General features: G+C 40.0%; 2 protein-coding genes across 2 annotated transcripts; one reads left to right on the top strand and one right to left on the bottom strand.

Moving 5' to 3' along the window:
- Nucleotides 1-1,069: 1,069 nt before the first annotated feature.
- Nucleotides 1,070-4,599, top strand: LOC145479729 (uncharacterized). The gene is made up of 4 exons (XM_081458165.1): nt 1,070-1,125; nt 2,242-2,372; nt 3,317-3,436; nt 3,572-4,599. The coding sequence occupies exons 2-4, from the start codon at nt 2,267-2,269 to the stop codon at nt 4,561-4,563; spliced, it is 1,218 nt and encodes a 405-aa protein (XP_081314291.1). The 5' UTR covers nt 1,070-1,125; nt 2,242-2,266; the 3' UTR covers nt 4,564-4,599.
- A 666-nt stretch (nt 4,600-5,265) lies between these two features.
- On the bottom strand, nt 5,266-15,767 carry LOC145479674 (acyloxyacyl hydrolase-like). The gene is made up of 4 exons (XM_081458094.1): nt 14,635-15,767; nt 13,014-13,197; nt 7,640-8,246; nt 5,266-6,893 (listed from the first exon to the last, which is right to left on the bottom strand). Exons 1-4 carry the CDS (start codon nt 15,404-15,406, stop codon nt 6,696-6,698), a joined length of 1,761 nt encoding a protein of 586 aa, XP_081314220.1. The 5' UTR covers nt 15,407-15,767; the 3' UTR covers nt 5,266-6,695.
- Between the last annotated feature and the right edge of the window lie 1,478 nt (nt 15,768-17,245).

Below are 17,245 nucleotides of genomic sequence, written 5' to 3'. Positions count from 1 at the left end.
TAGCAGCTAGCGAAACCCCTTCGAATCCAGTTTTTGCGCCGCTAGTCCATTTATCCCCTTCTCCCTCCCCCACTTCTCCATATGGCGCTTCTTGAGAAGATAACCATGCAATGCAATCCATTTGTACTGTAGCACTACTTTGTAGCGCAATTTACAAACTGTTCATTCATTTCACCTGCATATGTTGGTAGACACCTATTTGGTCTCTATATGCCTTTCATGAAGGTCTATTACCCAACTTGCGCGAATACGAAAGTCAAAAGTAAGAATTTGGACCGAAACTAGCTGCTTCCCAGTTCCCCGATCATGTGATCAGCGCCAACCTTAGTTCAGCTCTGGGGTAGCCTGCATAGCTTGCTGATTTAAGCAATTTGAATGCGCGCACTAAGCCGCGAAAATTAGCGGCGAAGCCCTTAGCAGACTGGGGTGTAGAGACAGCTGAGAAATCAGTTGTCATTTCCCCAAGCTTCGCCGCTTTGTGCGCGCGTTCAAATTGCTTAAGCCGCAAAGCTACGCAGTCTAGCTCTGGGGACGAGAATGGGGTCGCGAAGTCAGAAACGGAGCGCGCCATTACCTAGGAACGCCAAGGAAACATAGTAAATAAACAAGGGCAACCCTAAGAACAAAAGGAAATTAGTTTCGAAGGAAAGGAAAGGTCTCGAAAGAAAACAAGAATTCTGCTTAAACTGGCAAACAGGGGTAAATAGTTCCGTGAGGCAGGTCCCAAATTAACCGAGAAAAAATAAATAACGTAACAGCTGACAATGTGTGAGAAACTGGAGGTCAACATGGCGTTTTGGAAGATCTTCCTTCCTTTTCATTTGTCTCTGTTTCAAAGTTAGTGAAATGCTCTATTTTAACGCGTATAAAGTGACAAAAGAACTTATGTGTGCGAACTGTGTTCTTTTGAATATATAGAGATGCACACAGACAAGACAATATCTCTGTCATTAACACAAACAGGTGTCTAAAGTGTACCACAGGTTAATAACACACCCGCGAGGCAATAAGCGTCGAGGTTTAAATAATTCATGATATCCTTTTTTCTTGCCCTAAGATTTTAATATCGATGACCTTTTTATAGACAGCCGCGAGAAATAGAAAATTTTGGACCTTCTGGAAGAGGTAGGTTTTCTTTGAAACCAAACTATTTATTTTTGTCTCCTCTCCTTGCTTGTTCGAATGCCATGTATAAAGATCTTAACATCAACGTCCTCAGCAAACGAATATGGATGTCTGTAAGTTACAAACAAAACTGGACACTTCAATACAGATTGAAGAAATTATTCTATAATCGCTGTATCTTTACGGTTATTTTTACTCCGTTTGATCGGCTACTTCTAAAAACGTTCTGCATAACAGCCTGCTTGTTTTGACTACATCCGCTTGTCAAAGGATAAACATTGTCTGGAAGAAAGAACTTCGACCGACACAACGCCGAGAGGTTAGGCCGGTTAAATGAAACAAACACCTAGCTACTTTATTCTTATGAATTCAGATTCCAAGCACGAATCAAACTACCTCTCAAGCAATTGATGAAAGGAAAGCCGCCTCAATACGATTTAGAAAAACAGGTACGATAAATTGGTTATTTACCGAATTCCAAAAGATACCTTCACAACCAGGCCACCTGTAAGGGATGGTTTTATTTTTATTCACCTTTCTTTTCGTCGATAATACCGCGGGTCTTGCCCGGTAGACATACAAACCATCTACCAGCTACAGCCAACTGAATAATTTTTTGATTAGAACCGAAACTGTCCAATCGGTTATTTCTATACAACGATACATATTACTTTGCAGTTACCAGTAACATAAAAGTCACCTAATTCCTCATCAGAGAACTGGTAACTAAGAAAAACAAAAATCAACGATTAATTCTGTTTACGAGGGAAAGAATTTTTGTATTATACTGTATTAAACTAAACTTACTTTTACCGCTTTTGATATATGAAAGAGGTTTTCTTTCTTGATGTGAACGTAACGGGAACACGGGCTAGCTCAACTCTGCAACAACGTAAGATGACTAGTTGCTTTTGGTCCGGTGAACCCTTAAGTAGAATGGCATTTGAATCATATAAATAAGGGAGAGAAAAACATAACCACTTTGTCCGACCTTTGTTCTTACCTTGCCTGCACAGTGTAAGTTCCTCCATACACGCCCATCACTGCACCCTTCTAGTATTCTTCCTACCCCTCCCCCCTGATAACATCCTTTTTAGTTAATGTTATATTTTGCAGCTTTCTCGGGGTGGAGTGCTGAGCGATGCTAAGTAAATTAATTTGCCTTTGGACGCTGTGCGTTTTATCTTTTGTTTTACTGGAAGGAGAGGGAAGCCCAGTTCCGAAAAGAAAAGCCAATGCAATAAAAGGTAATGCGAAATTGAATCTAATGATTATATAACATACGCCCTTATCATTGGATAACCTCATCTATGATATTTCCAGAATGGCGGACAGTTAGGGGACTTGCCAATTACCGATATATTAAAGATCATTAGATGCACAAGCCTTTAAAAAGAAATAGGACGTTTGCTGATTGGCTAAAAGCACTATTCTTATAACTTAACAGCATTCACATGTAGAACATTTTTTCGAAAGATTATTGTCTTTATTCCGTGCTTCTATCGAGTTTCAGAAACATTCTTTAGTGTTTTAATCTCACGGCCTTGTGTGTCTGCATGGCACTTTTGGGTCCGTTCGCGTTCAACCGGTGGAAAGTTCGCATTGATGAATCTAGTGTAAATGATTGCATTGGCATACAGGAGCGAATCCAGGATTTTTAACGGGAGGGGTGGGGGAGGGGAGGGGTGGCTGGTACGTTGGGGTTGCAGAATCAATTGGGCGTGCCCACAAAACTTTGAAATTTGAGAAATGGGACTTGCTGTGAAAATTGTTACACCAGAAATACTAGCAATACCACGAAGTTGAAATTACAAAGAAGTAATTGTCCAGAGTTTTTGGCTTTATTTCTGTCATAATATTCACAATCTTTTTCACATTTTTTTTTTAATTTTTTGCTTCTCCTAAAGGGGGTATCTAGCCATCCCTCCAGCCCCGTCTCTAGATCTACCCCTGTCATATATCCTAGTTACCATTTATTATATTTTTCCTTTAGCTAATTTAACTTATTTGGCTTGCCCCCGCCTCGAACAGCGCGTCGTGCTCCGTGCAAAGGGCAATCATACTCAAGTAATGAAAAAAGGTTGCTGTCCCCATTATAAACGAAAGAAAATCATCTAGTCTCCAATTTTTGCAAGGAAAATTCTTTAAGGTAATGTATTATATTATTGACACATGCACTGTCTTTTTGCAGGTAAAAATGGCTTGGTGAAAAGACAGTATATTTATTATCCACAAACGCAACTGAATTATGGCTATTCATATCAGAGGAGCAATGTGGTGCGCAGACGCCGCCCACAAACAGACAAGAAAGGTACGTCATCTGAGAAATCATTGTAATCCCAAAACGATTAAGATCAAAATTCTCGTTGATAATTTTCGCATATTGTCTCATTTGTCCAGGAGGAATTTTTTATCTATAAGTACTATTTTGATTTTATTTTCTAAGGAAACTGCCGAAGAGTATGTCAGCACAGATGCACTCCCGACTGCGACTTCAGATGCTGTGTACCGCCCCCGGCCGCAGTTGCCCCGCAGCCTCTACCGCACCCAGTTCCGACTGTAGATTCTTGTGCCTCCTACTGCCCGAGCTCCTGTTTTCCTGACTGTAGTCCTTCTTGCTGCAAGCCGCAAGTCCCTCAACCAGCTTTGCCAATGCTACCTCCCCCACCACCACCCTGCCCAGCCAGCTGCCCGACGTCTTGTTATCCTCAGTGTTCGCAGACATGTTGCCAGCAGTCACCAGCGTTGGCACAGCTTTACAAGCCTCCAGCAATCCCGCCACCTGTCACCCAGGGGCAATGTCCCCAAAGCGAATGCCCACAAGCATGTTTTCCGAAATGCTCACCACAGTGTTGTTCCTCAACCCAGAGCCCGCTTCTTGCATCTCAGCCTTCTTTCCCGTTACAACCTCCACCTCCTCCTCTCGTTGCACCAGTCTCTCCACCCCCGATAGTTATCCCACTTCCACTTCCTATCCCTCAATGCCCGGCCCCTTGCTCCCCGTCTTGTCTCCCAACCTGCACCCCACAATGCTGTGCAGCTGCCCAGCCGCAGGTACTACCTCAAGCACCATCTCCCCCTATTATAATCCTTGAACCTCCCTCCGCCACACAGCCCCCGAAGCAGCCTCCTCCGCCTCCAGCGCCACAGCTGCAAACATGCGCTGCTCCTTGCCCAGCATCGTGCTTCCCACAATGCAATCCATCTTGTTGCTCTCCACCAACAATGGTGGTTCCACCTCAACCTCCTCCACCCCCTCAAACACTACCGTCCGTCGTGCCCCTTCCCCTTGGGCAAACTTGCCCGGAATCATGTCTCAACTCTTGTGCACCTAGCTGCAGTGCGGATTGCTGTTGCAAGCCACGGTATAATCCTAATGATGTCAAAGGTCTTTTTCCACTAGATTCCTCCCCAGATTGCCCAGCAGGTAAAGACTGACCGTGCAAACAAAAAGTTTCATCCAGTTTTCTGGTTGTGTATCCTTTCATTCGCTCAGTGTACTCTAACATGCTTCGATCAAATTTGAAAGCGTGTTTTATACACACATGGAGTGGCTCAGAGAACAGTCTTTGAAGAAAGGAAGTTTCCACTCCCAATCTTTGCACCGCAAACCAAGCATTCTGAGGTCGAATGTTATTTCGTATTCAGTTTTTGTCTTTTTCATAGCCAAACAACGGCTTCGGAGGAACTTTACTCCAGAGAAACGAGTATCGAAACGACAAACTACACTGTAGTGAAACGAGGAGGTATCACGACTACTTAACGCAGTCCTTCTGGGTTAACCGTTACAGGAAATTATGACAAGTGCACTGGAATAATTATTTGCTTAGCAAAGGTTTATTTCTATTGTATATTGTGTGTAAATAAAGCTTGTAGTGACAAGTGATGTAGTTTTATTTGTATTCTTCAAATACTGATCTACACTGGTCTTTGAGCCAGATGGCCCAACAAAAAGAATGGCACAGTTTCAGTTTTCAATTTTTATTATTTTTGAATTACGGCACTATCCAGAAATTTGTCCAAAACCTTTATACTTTTAAGTACTGTGTATTAACTCACAACCTAATTTGAACTTTCCCTCTGGGTTGAAAGCGTCATATTTTAGATACTAGCAGACATCTCCCACCCTACCGCATAATTTTGTTGTAAATATGACAATTGTATGAAACCTTCTTGTCTCAGCCGCAAGTCGCCCTCAAGTAAACTATTTAAATTATTGTTACCAAAAACCGACTAAAAAGGCCAATTGGCATAACATTTGTTAGCTCAGGCCTTAAAGTTACATATAAAAAATATTTCTCTAATGTTTCCCTGTTAATAGCGAGTTGTAGCATTACAGGAGCCAACCGCTAGCCCAAGTCAACCTCGAGTCACGAGTAAACCTCGAGTCAATCACGAGTCAAGCCAGTTTTTGTAAATTTTTTCATTTGTCCCGAACAAAAAAAAAAATAGATTGTAGGAAAATAAAAGATGTGAATATGGATTGTCTTGGCAGTTAACTGACAGCGTATTTTATTAACAGGCTCACCTCGATCGCAGCACGAAATTCCGATAAGAGGCAACCCTTTTGCGCACGCGTGGCACGAATGTTATTGTTCAAATTTTCTTTTTACATAGTCAACGAGATTCATGTCGCTCACTATTTGGATAAGACAATGTTACCTTGATAATTTGCAATGGACACAGGAAATAACGTGACTTGCCACCATGTTTGCAGTAGTTTGGGGGGGGGGGGGGGGGGGCTGAGCACGAATACACATGATCCCAGGGTCCTCTAGGTAGTATGTTACGTAAGGCTACAAGATAGACTGCGAGCAGTCTCTCTTTTCCTCGAAAATCCGTGGGGAAGAACGCAAACCAAGTAAGCGTGCGAGCGTGACCGTGAGCGTGACATGCTAGCGGCGATGGCTTGCGGCATCGCCGCTCGTAGGTCACACTCACAGTCACGTTCGCTTTGCGTTCTTCCCCACAGTTTTCAAGGAAAAGAGAGACTGCTAGCAGTCTAGGCTACAAGATGGCGCACGACGCGATTGAGGTGAGCCTGTTGTTAGAAGTGTTGTTAACTGCTAAGACAATCTATATTCATATATTTTATTCCCCACAATCTATATCTTTGGGACAAAATAAAAAAAAAGTTAAAAAAATAGGCTTGACTCGTGCTTGACTCGAGGTTGACTCGTGACTCGAGGTTGACTTGGGCTTGCATTTGGCTCGTGTAACGCTACAACTCGTTTTAGCAACTAATATTTGGAACGTAAACTTACACTTAACATGGTAAAAATGAGTGTTGAAACACCTGTATATCACAACAACCATGATGCATTCAAACAAACCAAAAAACAATTAATGAATACAAAACTTTCTGAAAAAAACTACCATTCAATTCACATACAGGTAGCTTCTTACCTTTCTATCTAGAAATTATTTCCCGGTCAGTCATTTTATGAAAGCAAATTTAACATATCAGTATAAACTGTAATTTAATAATTCAGTAATTCAAAAATAGCTACATTCCTGGTGTTGATTCTTTACAATAATTGCTTTCAAAATTTTGATCATTGCACCTTCCCTTAATATCCTCCTTGATTGCCAAAAAGTAGTCTTATTATTTCATTATGAGGGTTAACCTTTCCAAGCACATGTGGAATTTTTGATTCCAGGATCCTCCACATTGTCTTAGCTGCTAAAGATTCGGCCACCAGGTTTGGATGAAAACCATCCACAGGTTCAATCAACTCATACACTGGATGACCTTTTTGTTTCCATTCCTGAGAAAACAAAATAATATACTGTACTTAGCCAATTGCTTAGTCACTGCTTTATGTGGGTAGAAAAGTTGTTGAACAACTCAATTATAAAACTTGAAGGCTGAAAATGACTACCACACAAAAATGTCTGTATATCTGGGAGTCCACATAGCAGAAAATACAGACTGAAAAAACATTTTCTGGACCACAGAGATACAAACTTCAGATCATCAAAGGTTCCAGCGGTGGCCATGTGATATTAAGCATTGCATTGTGGCTCAAACCTCAGATCATCAAAATGTCCAGCAAATCATTTCTAGAAGTAGCCATTTGATATTAAGTATCATATCATGCCTGACAAAAATTGTTCTCCAGAAATTTTACACAAAATAATATTGGGAAGATTGAACAAAATTTTGTGGGTTTTTTTTATTACGTAATAAAACATTAAGTTAACCATAAGTCCACTAACTTCTACATATTAGATATGAGACGTGATATAGCCTGCTCAGCACTCCATGCAACCCATGTTCTTGACTTAATTCACCAATTCACATCCACATGTAAATTGCAAACTCACTGGGGATGAATTATTCATCATAGTGTCAAAAGACATTGATGCTGCAATCATTCACTTGTCCATATCGAATGGGTGTCCATAAAGCAGCATTTGACTGCACAAGTAGAGCCTTTGAACAACTAAATTACTCTCCCTCACAATCACATTTTACATCCCCAAGAAAAAAAAATAAGCTACTGTAACTTACCCTGAGGACTTCTTCCATGGGACAATCAAAGTAATAGACATCAAAATGTTCATATGTCATTGTCTCAGCCACATGTTTCAACACTGCACTTAACTGGGCAGCCCTTTCACTTGTTTTATTTCTGATGGTCTCGTTAGAATTCATCCAACCAAAACAGGGAGAAATCTGCAAACAGTTCATGAAGTCATAAAACTGCTCATATGTCACATCATTTCTCAGACTCCCAATGGGATGCACACGGTTATGAAGACTGTCGTACAGAATTCGACCATCAACTAAACCAATAAGAATCACATGGCTTCCATTTGGCAGACGCTCATCCAGACCTTTAAGTGTTTCAAGGACATTTCTAAGCATCTCCTCAGGAGTGGTCAGATTACTAAGGTCAGGTCTTGATTGGCACACATCATTTCCCACTAATGAGTAGAAAACCAAAGCAGGTTGGTCTAGTTTCTGGTCTCTTGCCATGCTTTTGATAAGTTTGGAGTTTGCTTCAAAGGAATCTGCTCCATTCTTAGCAAGATTTTGATAATCTCGATGGTTGCAATGGTTCCTTTCCCACAGTTTTAGGTAAATCGAATCACCATGACCTCTTTCCATTGGCCACCTTTAAGTGAAATATAATCCAGTGTAAGCCTTGGTGATCCCAGAAATGCAAGCATTTTAAAAGCATAAATGTGAGGACGACAAGCTTAAACCAAGAGAAAATAGAGCTGTATGTGTAATTTCTATTCATCCCCAAAATGACCAACCAACATACCCTGGGTACCCTAGAAGATGTCTATATTTCAGCTTTTGTAGATCACTTGGCCATAATACTTAAAAATAAGAAGTCCTACAAACCTACGTTTTCTATGAGTTAATACTCAACAAGGCATAGCAAAGATGACTTTAAACTTGTTCATAGTTGACAAAGGTGAGGAGTATGGCAAGCCGTTTGTAGCAAAATTTAATCCTTGCAATATATGTTTAATCCTTTAAATAACGGTTTTATTTAAAGATAGAAAAAGGCATTCAATCCAATGGTAAATAAAATTTTTTGTTCAATTCAATCTTTTAATTTTCATGATTCAATCCAATACCTGGAATATTGATTCAATCCAATATCTAAAATATTGATTCAATCCAATACCTGGAATATTGATTCAATCCAGGGGATTCAATCCAATACCTAAAATATTGATTCAATCCAATACCTAAAATATTGATTCAATCCAATACCTGGAATATTGATTCAATCCAATACCTGGAATATTGATTCAATCCAATACCTCAAATATTGATGCAATCTTCCTGGGCCGAGCGCAGCCAACAGGAATGAGAGTAACTGAGTACTAGAGAGCACTGAAAACATGGCGGGCAAAGGAGAACTAGATTTAGAAGTTGAGTTTCCTAAGTTTCTTGCAGACATCTTGGATAAAACGGAAATAATTTTTGAGAATTTTGACTCAGAAGTTGCAGGAGTGCACACCGAAGTTCTTGATCAAACCATTAGTCTGCTTAGGTAAATGAGACATTGCTACAACCAAGACACAAGGGACACGGAAAATTTAGATTCCATTGCTGCCGCTTTTGTAGATGTGCTCAGTGTGTTGCGTCGCAGAGCTATTACTCCGTCAACTGTTACTGCGGATTCCATTACGATAGAAAGCGAAAAAGGACGAAATCATGGAAGGCCATTTCTTAAAATTCCTGTTGAGGTGCTCGAGGAACTTTGAGGACTAGGATTCATCTGGACAACAATAACAAAGATGATTGGAGTTTGGAGATGGACAATTCACAGACGATTGACAGAGTATGGCTTAGAAGATATGAGGGGTTTCGACAGCTTACCTGATAAGGAACCAAAATCATTCAAGAGTATGGACATAATTTCATTGCAGGTTTCTTTAAGTCCATTTGTTAAGAGACTAATAGTTGCATGACCGTGACATGTTGTGTTACCTGAGTTAACAATTGACATGTAATACGAGATTTTGTATTTTGAGCCTTTTGTTTTGTTCTGTCGTATTATCAAGATCGTGTTGTAAGCATATATTCGCATACCGTCATCGCGAGGAGAATAAATGTACAACTTGGAACCGTTTAAGTTACTTCGTTGTTTGTTTCGTTATTTTACGATTGTTACCGTCAACCAATTACAACACCATTGGGTTACGGGTTCAACGGAGAAGAATAAGAGAAAGGTTAGCAAAATTAGATCCCCAAAATACTGTCTTGAGATGAGGTGCGTAAATTCGCTTTGGCATCTGGATGGACATCACTCTCTCATCCGATGGAAAATACTAATTCACGGCTGTATTGATGGATTTTCTCAGAGAATAACGTTTTTGAAATGTAGTGCCAACAATAAAGCAGAAACAGTTCTTGAATTGTTTCTGGGTGCCGTTAAGAGAGATGGAGAATTTTGGCCTCCGAGTACGAGTAGATCATGGTGTTGAAAACGTCGGTGTGTGCGATACAATGGAGCAGGTTAGAAGAGAGGAGAGGGGCAGCTTCACTGCAGGGCCATCAACAAATTGAAAGATTGTGGAGGGATGTTTCCGTTGTGCTTCCCACTTGTACTTTTACACTTTTTGTAGTATGGAATTGTCAGGCATCCTAGACACTGATAATTCAGTGCATCTTTCCACCTTACATTTATTTTTCAACCAAGGATAAACCTTGCTCTTTGCCAGTTCACTGAAGCTTTCAACCACCAAAATGTAAGAAGAGAAAAAAAACTGGTTGCCATACCAAATGTGGCTTAATCATATGATGCAGCCTGAAAACCCCCTTTCAAATGGAAAGTCATATGATTTTGAATACTATGGTGATGATCCTGATGGTCCAACTCCATTGGACAGTGATAACAATGTTGTAATTGAAGAAATTGACCTGGGACAACTTGATTCAGTGTAGTCATTTTTATTGGAAAGGCTAGATCCCTTAAGATAATCAAGTCAAATGGGAGTAGACATCTTCCAAGAGGCTTTAGAACTAGTGACAGTTAAACTTGGGCAACTGACAATTGCATAATACTACATGTGTGTGGGCTGGGTAAAGGAGATTATGGCCCTTAAAGTATTTTTGCAACTCAATTCACAACAGAAAACCTCACCCTGTGTCAAGTACATTATTTTCTCATCTTCCTTTTCATTGATATACAAAACTCAGAAACTGCCTGAATTACAGAATGCCTAACTTCTAGCAAAACAGCTTAACTGAAGAGAAATCAGGGCATTTGATAACTGCCATGTGCACTACTCTGCCTTGTAGATTTTTCAGGTGCTTATCAAAACAGATGTTAAAATGTTGCAAGGTTAATTTGTTATCTTATTTTCAAAAGTACCCAGGACACAAGACTAACTTCTTGGTGCACTGGCATAATGGCTACTAACAGGACTCATGTCATTAGCCAAAACTAACTTTGCACCAGCCAGCCTTTTTCATACACAGCTTCACTGACTTTTTTACAAGAGTGGTGGTCAATCTTGGACATTTCTTGTTGCATCTAAAATGTTAATAATAATCACTAAGAAAATTTCACTCCCACAAACACGAATCCTGCTTTTCTTGAATATCAGTGTTTCCATTTTCTTTTATCTCCCTTTAATAGTTAAATATTTATCATATGCTTATTACGGCAATTATTTCCATGAAATCCACTCATAGTTTCCCTGTTTTCATTAGTTTCTATTCTCTTCAATCAGTTTTACTTTGTCAGGATAATTCTCAATTTTGTTTTCATCCAGTAGACCAGTACTCCATTGCATCATGATTGTCACAATGGCTAGTGAAAGTGCAAAAATCTACTATTCAAAACTGAAATGTGTGGCTAGTTGGCAGTAGTGCTAGCCTTGAGTCCTGGGTACCCGATAATATTCACAACAAATTGGTGCCATGTTTATCGTAGAATATCAAGAAAAACATCGTTTTTAGGAAAGAAGTACCACATGTGGGTTAAATAATGCAAAACATGAGACAACAACATTGAAAAACTTAAAAAACATCCCAATGTTCAATGATTGCTGTCTTGTAAAATGTAAAGGTTCCTATTTCAAAAATAACTTACCCGTAAAGCCAGGTTTACCCTAGCAGTTTTTGTGAGAAACATGTTTGACTGTGCACACGGCACAGCAAAAATTTTGTTTACAGTTCAAAGTTTAGTGTGCCAGTAATGATTGGACAGCAGAAATATGCACAATACCAAAGACCAATGTGGTAGCAAAATTTGCCACAGTTTATGTTATTTGCCACAAAAAGCTAGCACACACAGCTTTTAATAAACAAATATGTTTGTCACATAAAAATTGGTTAACTTACATCTACAAAAGCGGCAGTAATGGAATCTAAATTTTCCGTGTCCCTTATGTCTCGGTTGTAGCACTGCCTCATTTACCTAAGCAGACTAATGGTTTGATCAAGAACTTTGGCGTGCGCTTCTGCAACTTCTGAGTCAAATTCTCAAAAATTATTTCCGTTTTATCCAAGATGTCTGCAAGAAACTTAGGAAACTCAACTTCTAAATCTAGTTCTCCTTCGCCCGCCATGTTTTCAGTGCTCTCTAGTGCTCAGTTACTCTCGTTCTTGTTGGCTGTGCTTGGCCCAGGAAGATTGCATCAATATTTGAGATATTGGATTGAATCAATATTTGAGGTATTGGATTGAATCAATATTCCAGGTATTGGATTGCATCAATATTCGAGGTATTGGATTGAATCAATATTCCAGGTATTGGATTGAATCAATATTTTAGGTATTGGATTGAATCAATATTCCAGGTATTGGATTGAATCAACATTTTAGGTATTGGATTGAATCAATATTCCAGGTATTGGATTGAATCGTGAAAATTAAAAGATTGAATTGAACCAAAAATTTTATTTGCCATTGGATTGAATGCCTTTTTATATGTTTAAATAAAACCATTATTTAAAGGATTAAACATATATTGCAAGGATTGAATTTTGCTACAAACGGCTTGCCATAGAGGAGTCTTTAGAATTGTTTTAGTGGACACTCCAAAAGATTACGTAGGACAAAAATCTGAATTTTCGAGGAATTTTAAGCCTAAACTTTATCAATAAATAAGAACAATTTTCAGTTGTACGAGCAGCACCCATGATCATTGTCTATCAGCAATTATAAAACAATGAGAGGACATAATGATATATATATATCAGATTAGTGGATTTCCAAGAGAACTGCTTATATCTGCTTATATCTAATAGTTGTTGAGCAAAAGTAAACACTCTGACATCCAGGGTAGCATTACGATGGTTGCATCAAACACCTAGCGCTCTACTCTACATGTGCCTAAACCATCTACTTAAGTTTAATACACTTGAAGATGCAACAATGACTTCAGAAATATGAATAGTGTTGTGGTTACCTTGACGACCTCAAGTAGCCAGTATACAATGACAGCTGGGGCCAATCCATTTCATTCTCAACTATAAAGGCAACATTACTAAAAGCTCTGGCAGAGAACAGGCGTGCTGTCAGCCACTCAGGGGGGATATGAAAGTGGGCTGCCACTGAATCACCAAGAACAATTACACCAAGATATCCTGAATCTGAAAAAAGATCAGAATATTCACAGCTTAAACAATTGTGAGTCTACAGCTAAGCAAATGACATTTCGAAACCATCTTTATTAACTCCATTTATACAGTCCAGTAAAACCTGTATTTAGCAGCAGACCCTGTTAAAAAAACAGAAGTAAATATGGGGAGAAATATATGAAACTTACTGAGGTTGGTGTTCCAACCAACCTCAGTAAGTTTCATATATTTCTCCCCATATTTACTTCTTTTTTTTTTCTTTTGTGACTAAGATTAACTCTAACAATAGGACTTTGTGTTGTTCAATTCTGTTTATCATCATACTTGTGGGAAATCACACTACCACTAGCTATGGAGGTCGTCAATTTTGTTGTTCACTCTTATTTATGATTACAGACTGAATTTGACTGCATTCAGACCTATTACTCTGTTGATTCCAGTCCACTCATCCTCCCCCTAAGGTACTTGTTGGGCATTTGTCATTTCTTGGAAAAAATGTTGCAATTATGCCATACTGTATCCCCCCCACCCCCCAAGGTGAGACAGTCCGTTGATACAAATTCCCACAGTGAAGCTTCAGGAAGACTGCAAATGCCTGACTTATGGGACAAGGTCAAAATTTATTTTAATGATCAATCAGTGGTGTTCAAGCAATAATTGTTCACGCCTGTAACCCCTGGCATGGTTTTTAGAAGTAATGCATTTCTGGTAAGTAACAAACCTTAGCAAATAATGCAACAACATTACTGGCATTCCATTTTGTCAGGGACATTATACTCATATTTTCATATTTACATGTATACAAACTCAACTACAGTGTACTAGTGATAAGAGTCATTAAAGACAGTTCTGCAAATGGTGAGTGCAATTAACTGAGTGTCGTAAAACCAAAACCAAACCAATTACCTACCAATTAGACTACTCAGCCAATCTCAAACCATAGTAAAACCAAAACCAAAACAAAAGTAATTGCCTGATTAATTTCAACACCCAATCGAAACCTGCTCTGACAATTAAACACTCCAACTGATGATAACAATAGGTAAGTGCTTGACTAAATTGAATGTATTGCCCTTGTCTTGCACTGGCAAAGAAAAGTGCAAATGCTTTCACAAGAGAGGGTGAGGGTGGGGTTCAGGTTCAGTTAAAAAGTGCTGGAGTTAAACACAGTTTATCACCTCAATTTGAATAAATTTTGCATTTGGACGATTAGTAAATTGAAATTAAACCACAAAAGATATAAGTCTCTTAAAATCTGAAAGATACCATTACCTTTGACAATGCTCCACCCCTATGCTAAAACAATATAGCAAATGCCCTAGGAAAAGTTGTCCAATGGGCGAGGGAGGGTTGGGGGGGGGGGGGGGGCGGAAGAGCAGTTTGGTATTGACAGACATGTAATTATTACTATTGACTAGCATAAAAAAAATCCATAGAAAGAGGACCAACCTTTACAAAACAATTCTTCATACGGCTTTCCAAAAATAGGATCTTTTCCATAAATGCCATTGCAATTTGAGTCAAAGACAGTGTCCCAGTCTCTCGGCTTAGCCCCTGGGTGACTCAGGTGATTTATATCATCGCAGTCACGGCCCCTCCAAGACGTACCTCTCCATGACTCGACTGAAGCACTGTACGTGTCGTTATCCAAATCTATCAGAGGCAAATCGTTCGTGAAAACCTTGTTAAACAAGTTGCAAAGTTCCTTAACACCTCCCAGAGTACACGGATCGAAAGCCGGGTCTTTTGGGTGATGCAGCCTTGCACTTTCGTAGGATAGTTTCGAAGCCACTTCTTCCTTGGCCTGCGACACACTTTCTCCGATATCCTTCTTAGGCGGAAAAGCATGGCAGAATGGCTGCCCCTTTTCCTTATAGCACAAATGAATGAAATGGCAAATAATGTCCGCAGTGAACTTAGCTTCAATGAGTCTTATCACCTGCGGGATGTAAAATTCTCCGAGAGAAATACATGCATTTCTGTATAGGTTAGGGAGAACATTACATAACTTGGCATAGGCCTCCACAAATGTTTTGTTGTGTACGACACTCAGCTGCTCCGTAAGAGCAACGACGGCAGTGCAAGCGACGCAGGCAACTCCACCGTTTACACCTTTCGGTAAGCCGTAACTTCCTGTGTTTGAGAGATTGACGTACCTTGGAGCAAAGCAGAGAAAAATCAACGTGAAGATACCTGGAGCGATTGAAGACAAAACAACCATGTCGCGAGCGAGGCGTTCGGACGAGTCTCTACCAACTTAACGGCAAAATCACAAAGCAACTGTGATAAGCACGGGATAAATGCTTCAACCTAAAAAAGTGAAAGGCGTCCCGTAAACCTTTGCGCGAAGTTGCGGGGGCGGGAAGGGGTGGGGGGAGACAAGGGCTCGGCTTTGCAAACTGGAAGGAAGAAAGGTTTTCCTTTGGGACTTCCGTCTCGTCACACGACACGCGTCTGCGAAAAAGGTATACAATCAAGTCCTAGATCTTGCAACTGCCATTCCGAACAACAGATGACTTTTACTGTCACGCAATAAGAAATTAAATCAAGAGAAATCAAGAAATTGTGATAAGATAAATAAAGAAGTCACCACTCTAAGTTTTAGGTTTGTAGGTTATTCCAAACTTCGATCGTATAATCTTCGAAATCTTGCGTACAAAGTTTTAGAGCCCCGTATGGAGCCCCCATAACTCACTTTAGTTATCTGGCAGATTTATTTTTAGCATGGTTTGCCCATGTATTTTCTGCGGAACCGTCTGTCCGCAATACACAAGACTAGCTCTGGATTTTGCCTATTATTGTTCACAGTCATGGGTTTTGCATGTCCCGTTCACCAATCTACAATCATTTGGATTTGAGTTTCATCTGAGGTCATTTCGTAGAGTAGACTCAGGTGTAGACTATTGGCCTTCCTGCTGGGAGCCTCCCACGCAGATGCTCTTAATACTCCTCACGCGTTCCTTGGGAGGAACGCGTGACGAGCCCTAGCCGAGGAGCGTCTGCGTGGGAGGCCATCTTGCTGGTTGCTCTATTTTTTAGAGCAACACCGAGCTGACGAGACCCAGCCAGTTGTCCACGGTTGCAATTCTTGGTTTTTAGTTTGGACTCTATCATGTCGTTGTCCCGTTAAGCTTTCTACGTAGTAATCAGCCTTGCTTCATTGTTAATTATTCTATTTCTATTGTTGGCTGATCAGATCTTTTAGATATCCTACGCGTATACCAGCAGCATTTTCGTTTGCTGTTCCTTGCTACATTTGTCTTTATTTATATGAACACTTTCCCTGGTACTTTTACTTTCAAATGGCTAAAAAATCACGAAATAAGTACATATTTATTTTATAACTGACAAACATTATCGTAACTTTATGTCACGCATGCGCACCAGCATAACTCTATAATTCAAAATGGCCTGGCTTTGAGCTCAAACGTTGTTAATGATATCATTAATAATCAAATTAGCAAATCTTATGTCTAACGACAATACTTTAGTTGAACTTAAGGTTTGGATTTTAGTTTAGTTTTGAGTGTAGTCACGAAAATCTGCGATTTATTTGCGAACAAAATACGGGTCTTGTATTGCCTAGTTATCCCTAGCCATTCTGTGATACCGAGTACATCCTTACTTCCTCTCCCCCCTTCTCCCCCTCTCAGGTTATGTAGACTTGAGTCTGACTCCTTCCCAGTCGTTTCTCAAGAGGTACATTGAACGGGCAAAAAGGTAGTCTGGATGAAATTACTTGGGGACACGGAGGGGATCATGGGAAGAAAGAAGAGGAGAGAAGGAAGCCTGCCTAATTTTTTTTCGTTCCAACCACACCTCGCGCTCACGCCCGCACTTCTCTCGTTAATATTCAACTATTATTATGTGGCTCCGTCTCACAAGGACTAGGAACTACCAAATTCACGAACTTGATTGCTGAAATCGATATTGAAAGTGGTCTAGATTTTTCCATCTAGACTGGCATCTAGACCAGTAATGTTTTGCAGTGAAAAAGTTGCGAACTGCAATGCAAAATCATTGACTATTTTCTTCTAGATTGAACGAGCAGACTTTGGCA

Source organism: Orbicella franksi, chromosome 2, assembly GCF_964199315.1.
Source record: "Orbicella franksi chromosome 2, jaOrbFran1.1, whole genome shotgun sequence".
NCBI classification, from domain to species: domain Eukaryota; kingdom Metazoa; phylum Cnidaria; class Anthozoa; order Scleractinia; family Merulinidae; genus Orbicella; species Orbicella franksi.
This window is presented reverse-complemented; position numbering and strand designations above follow the sequence as displayed.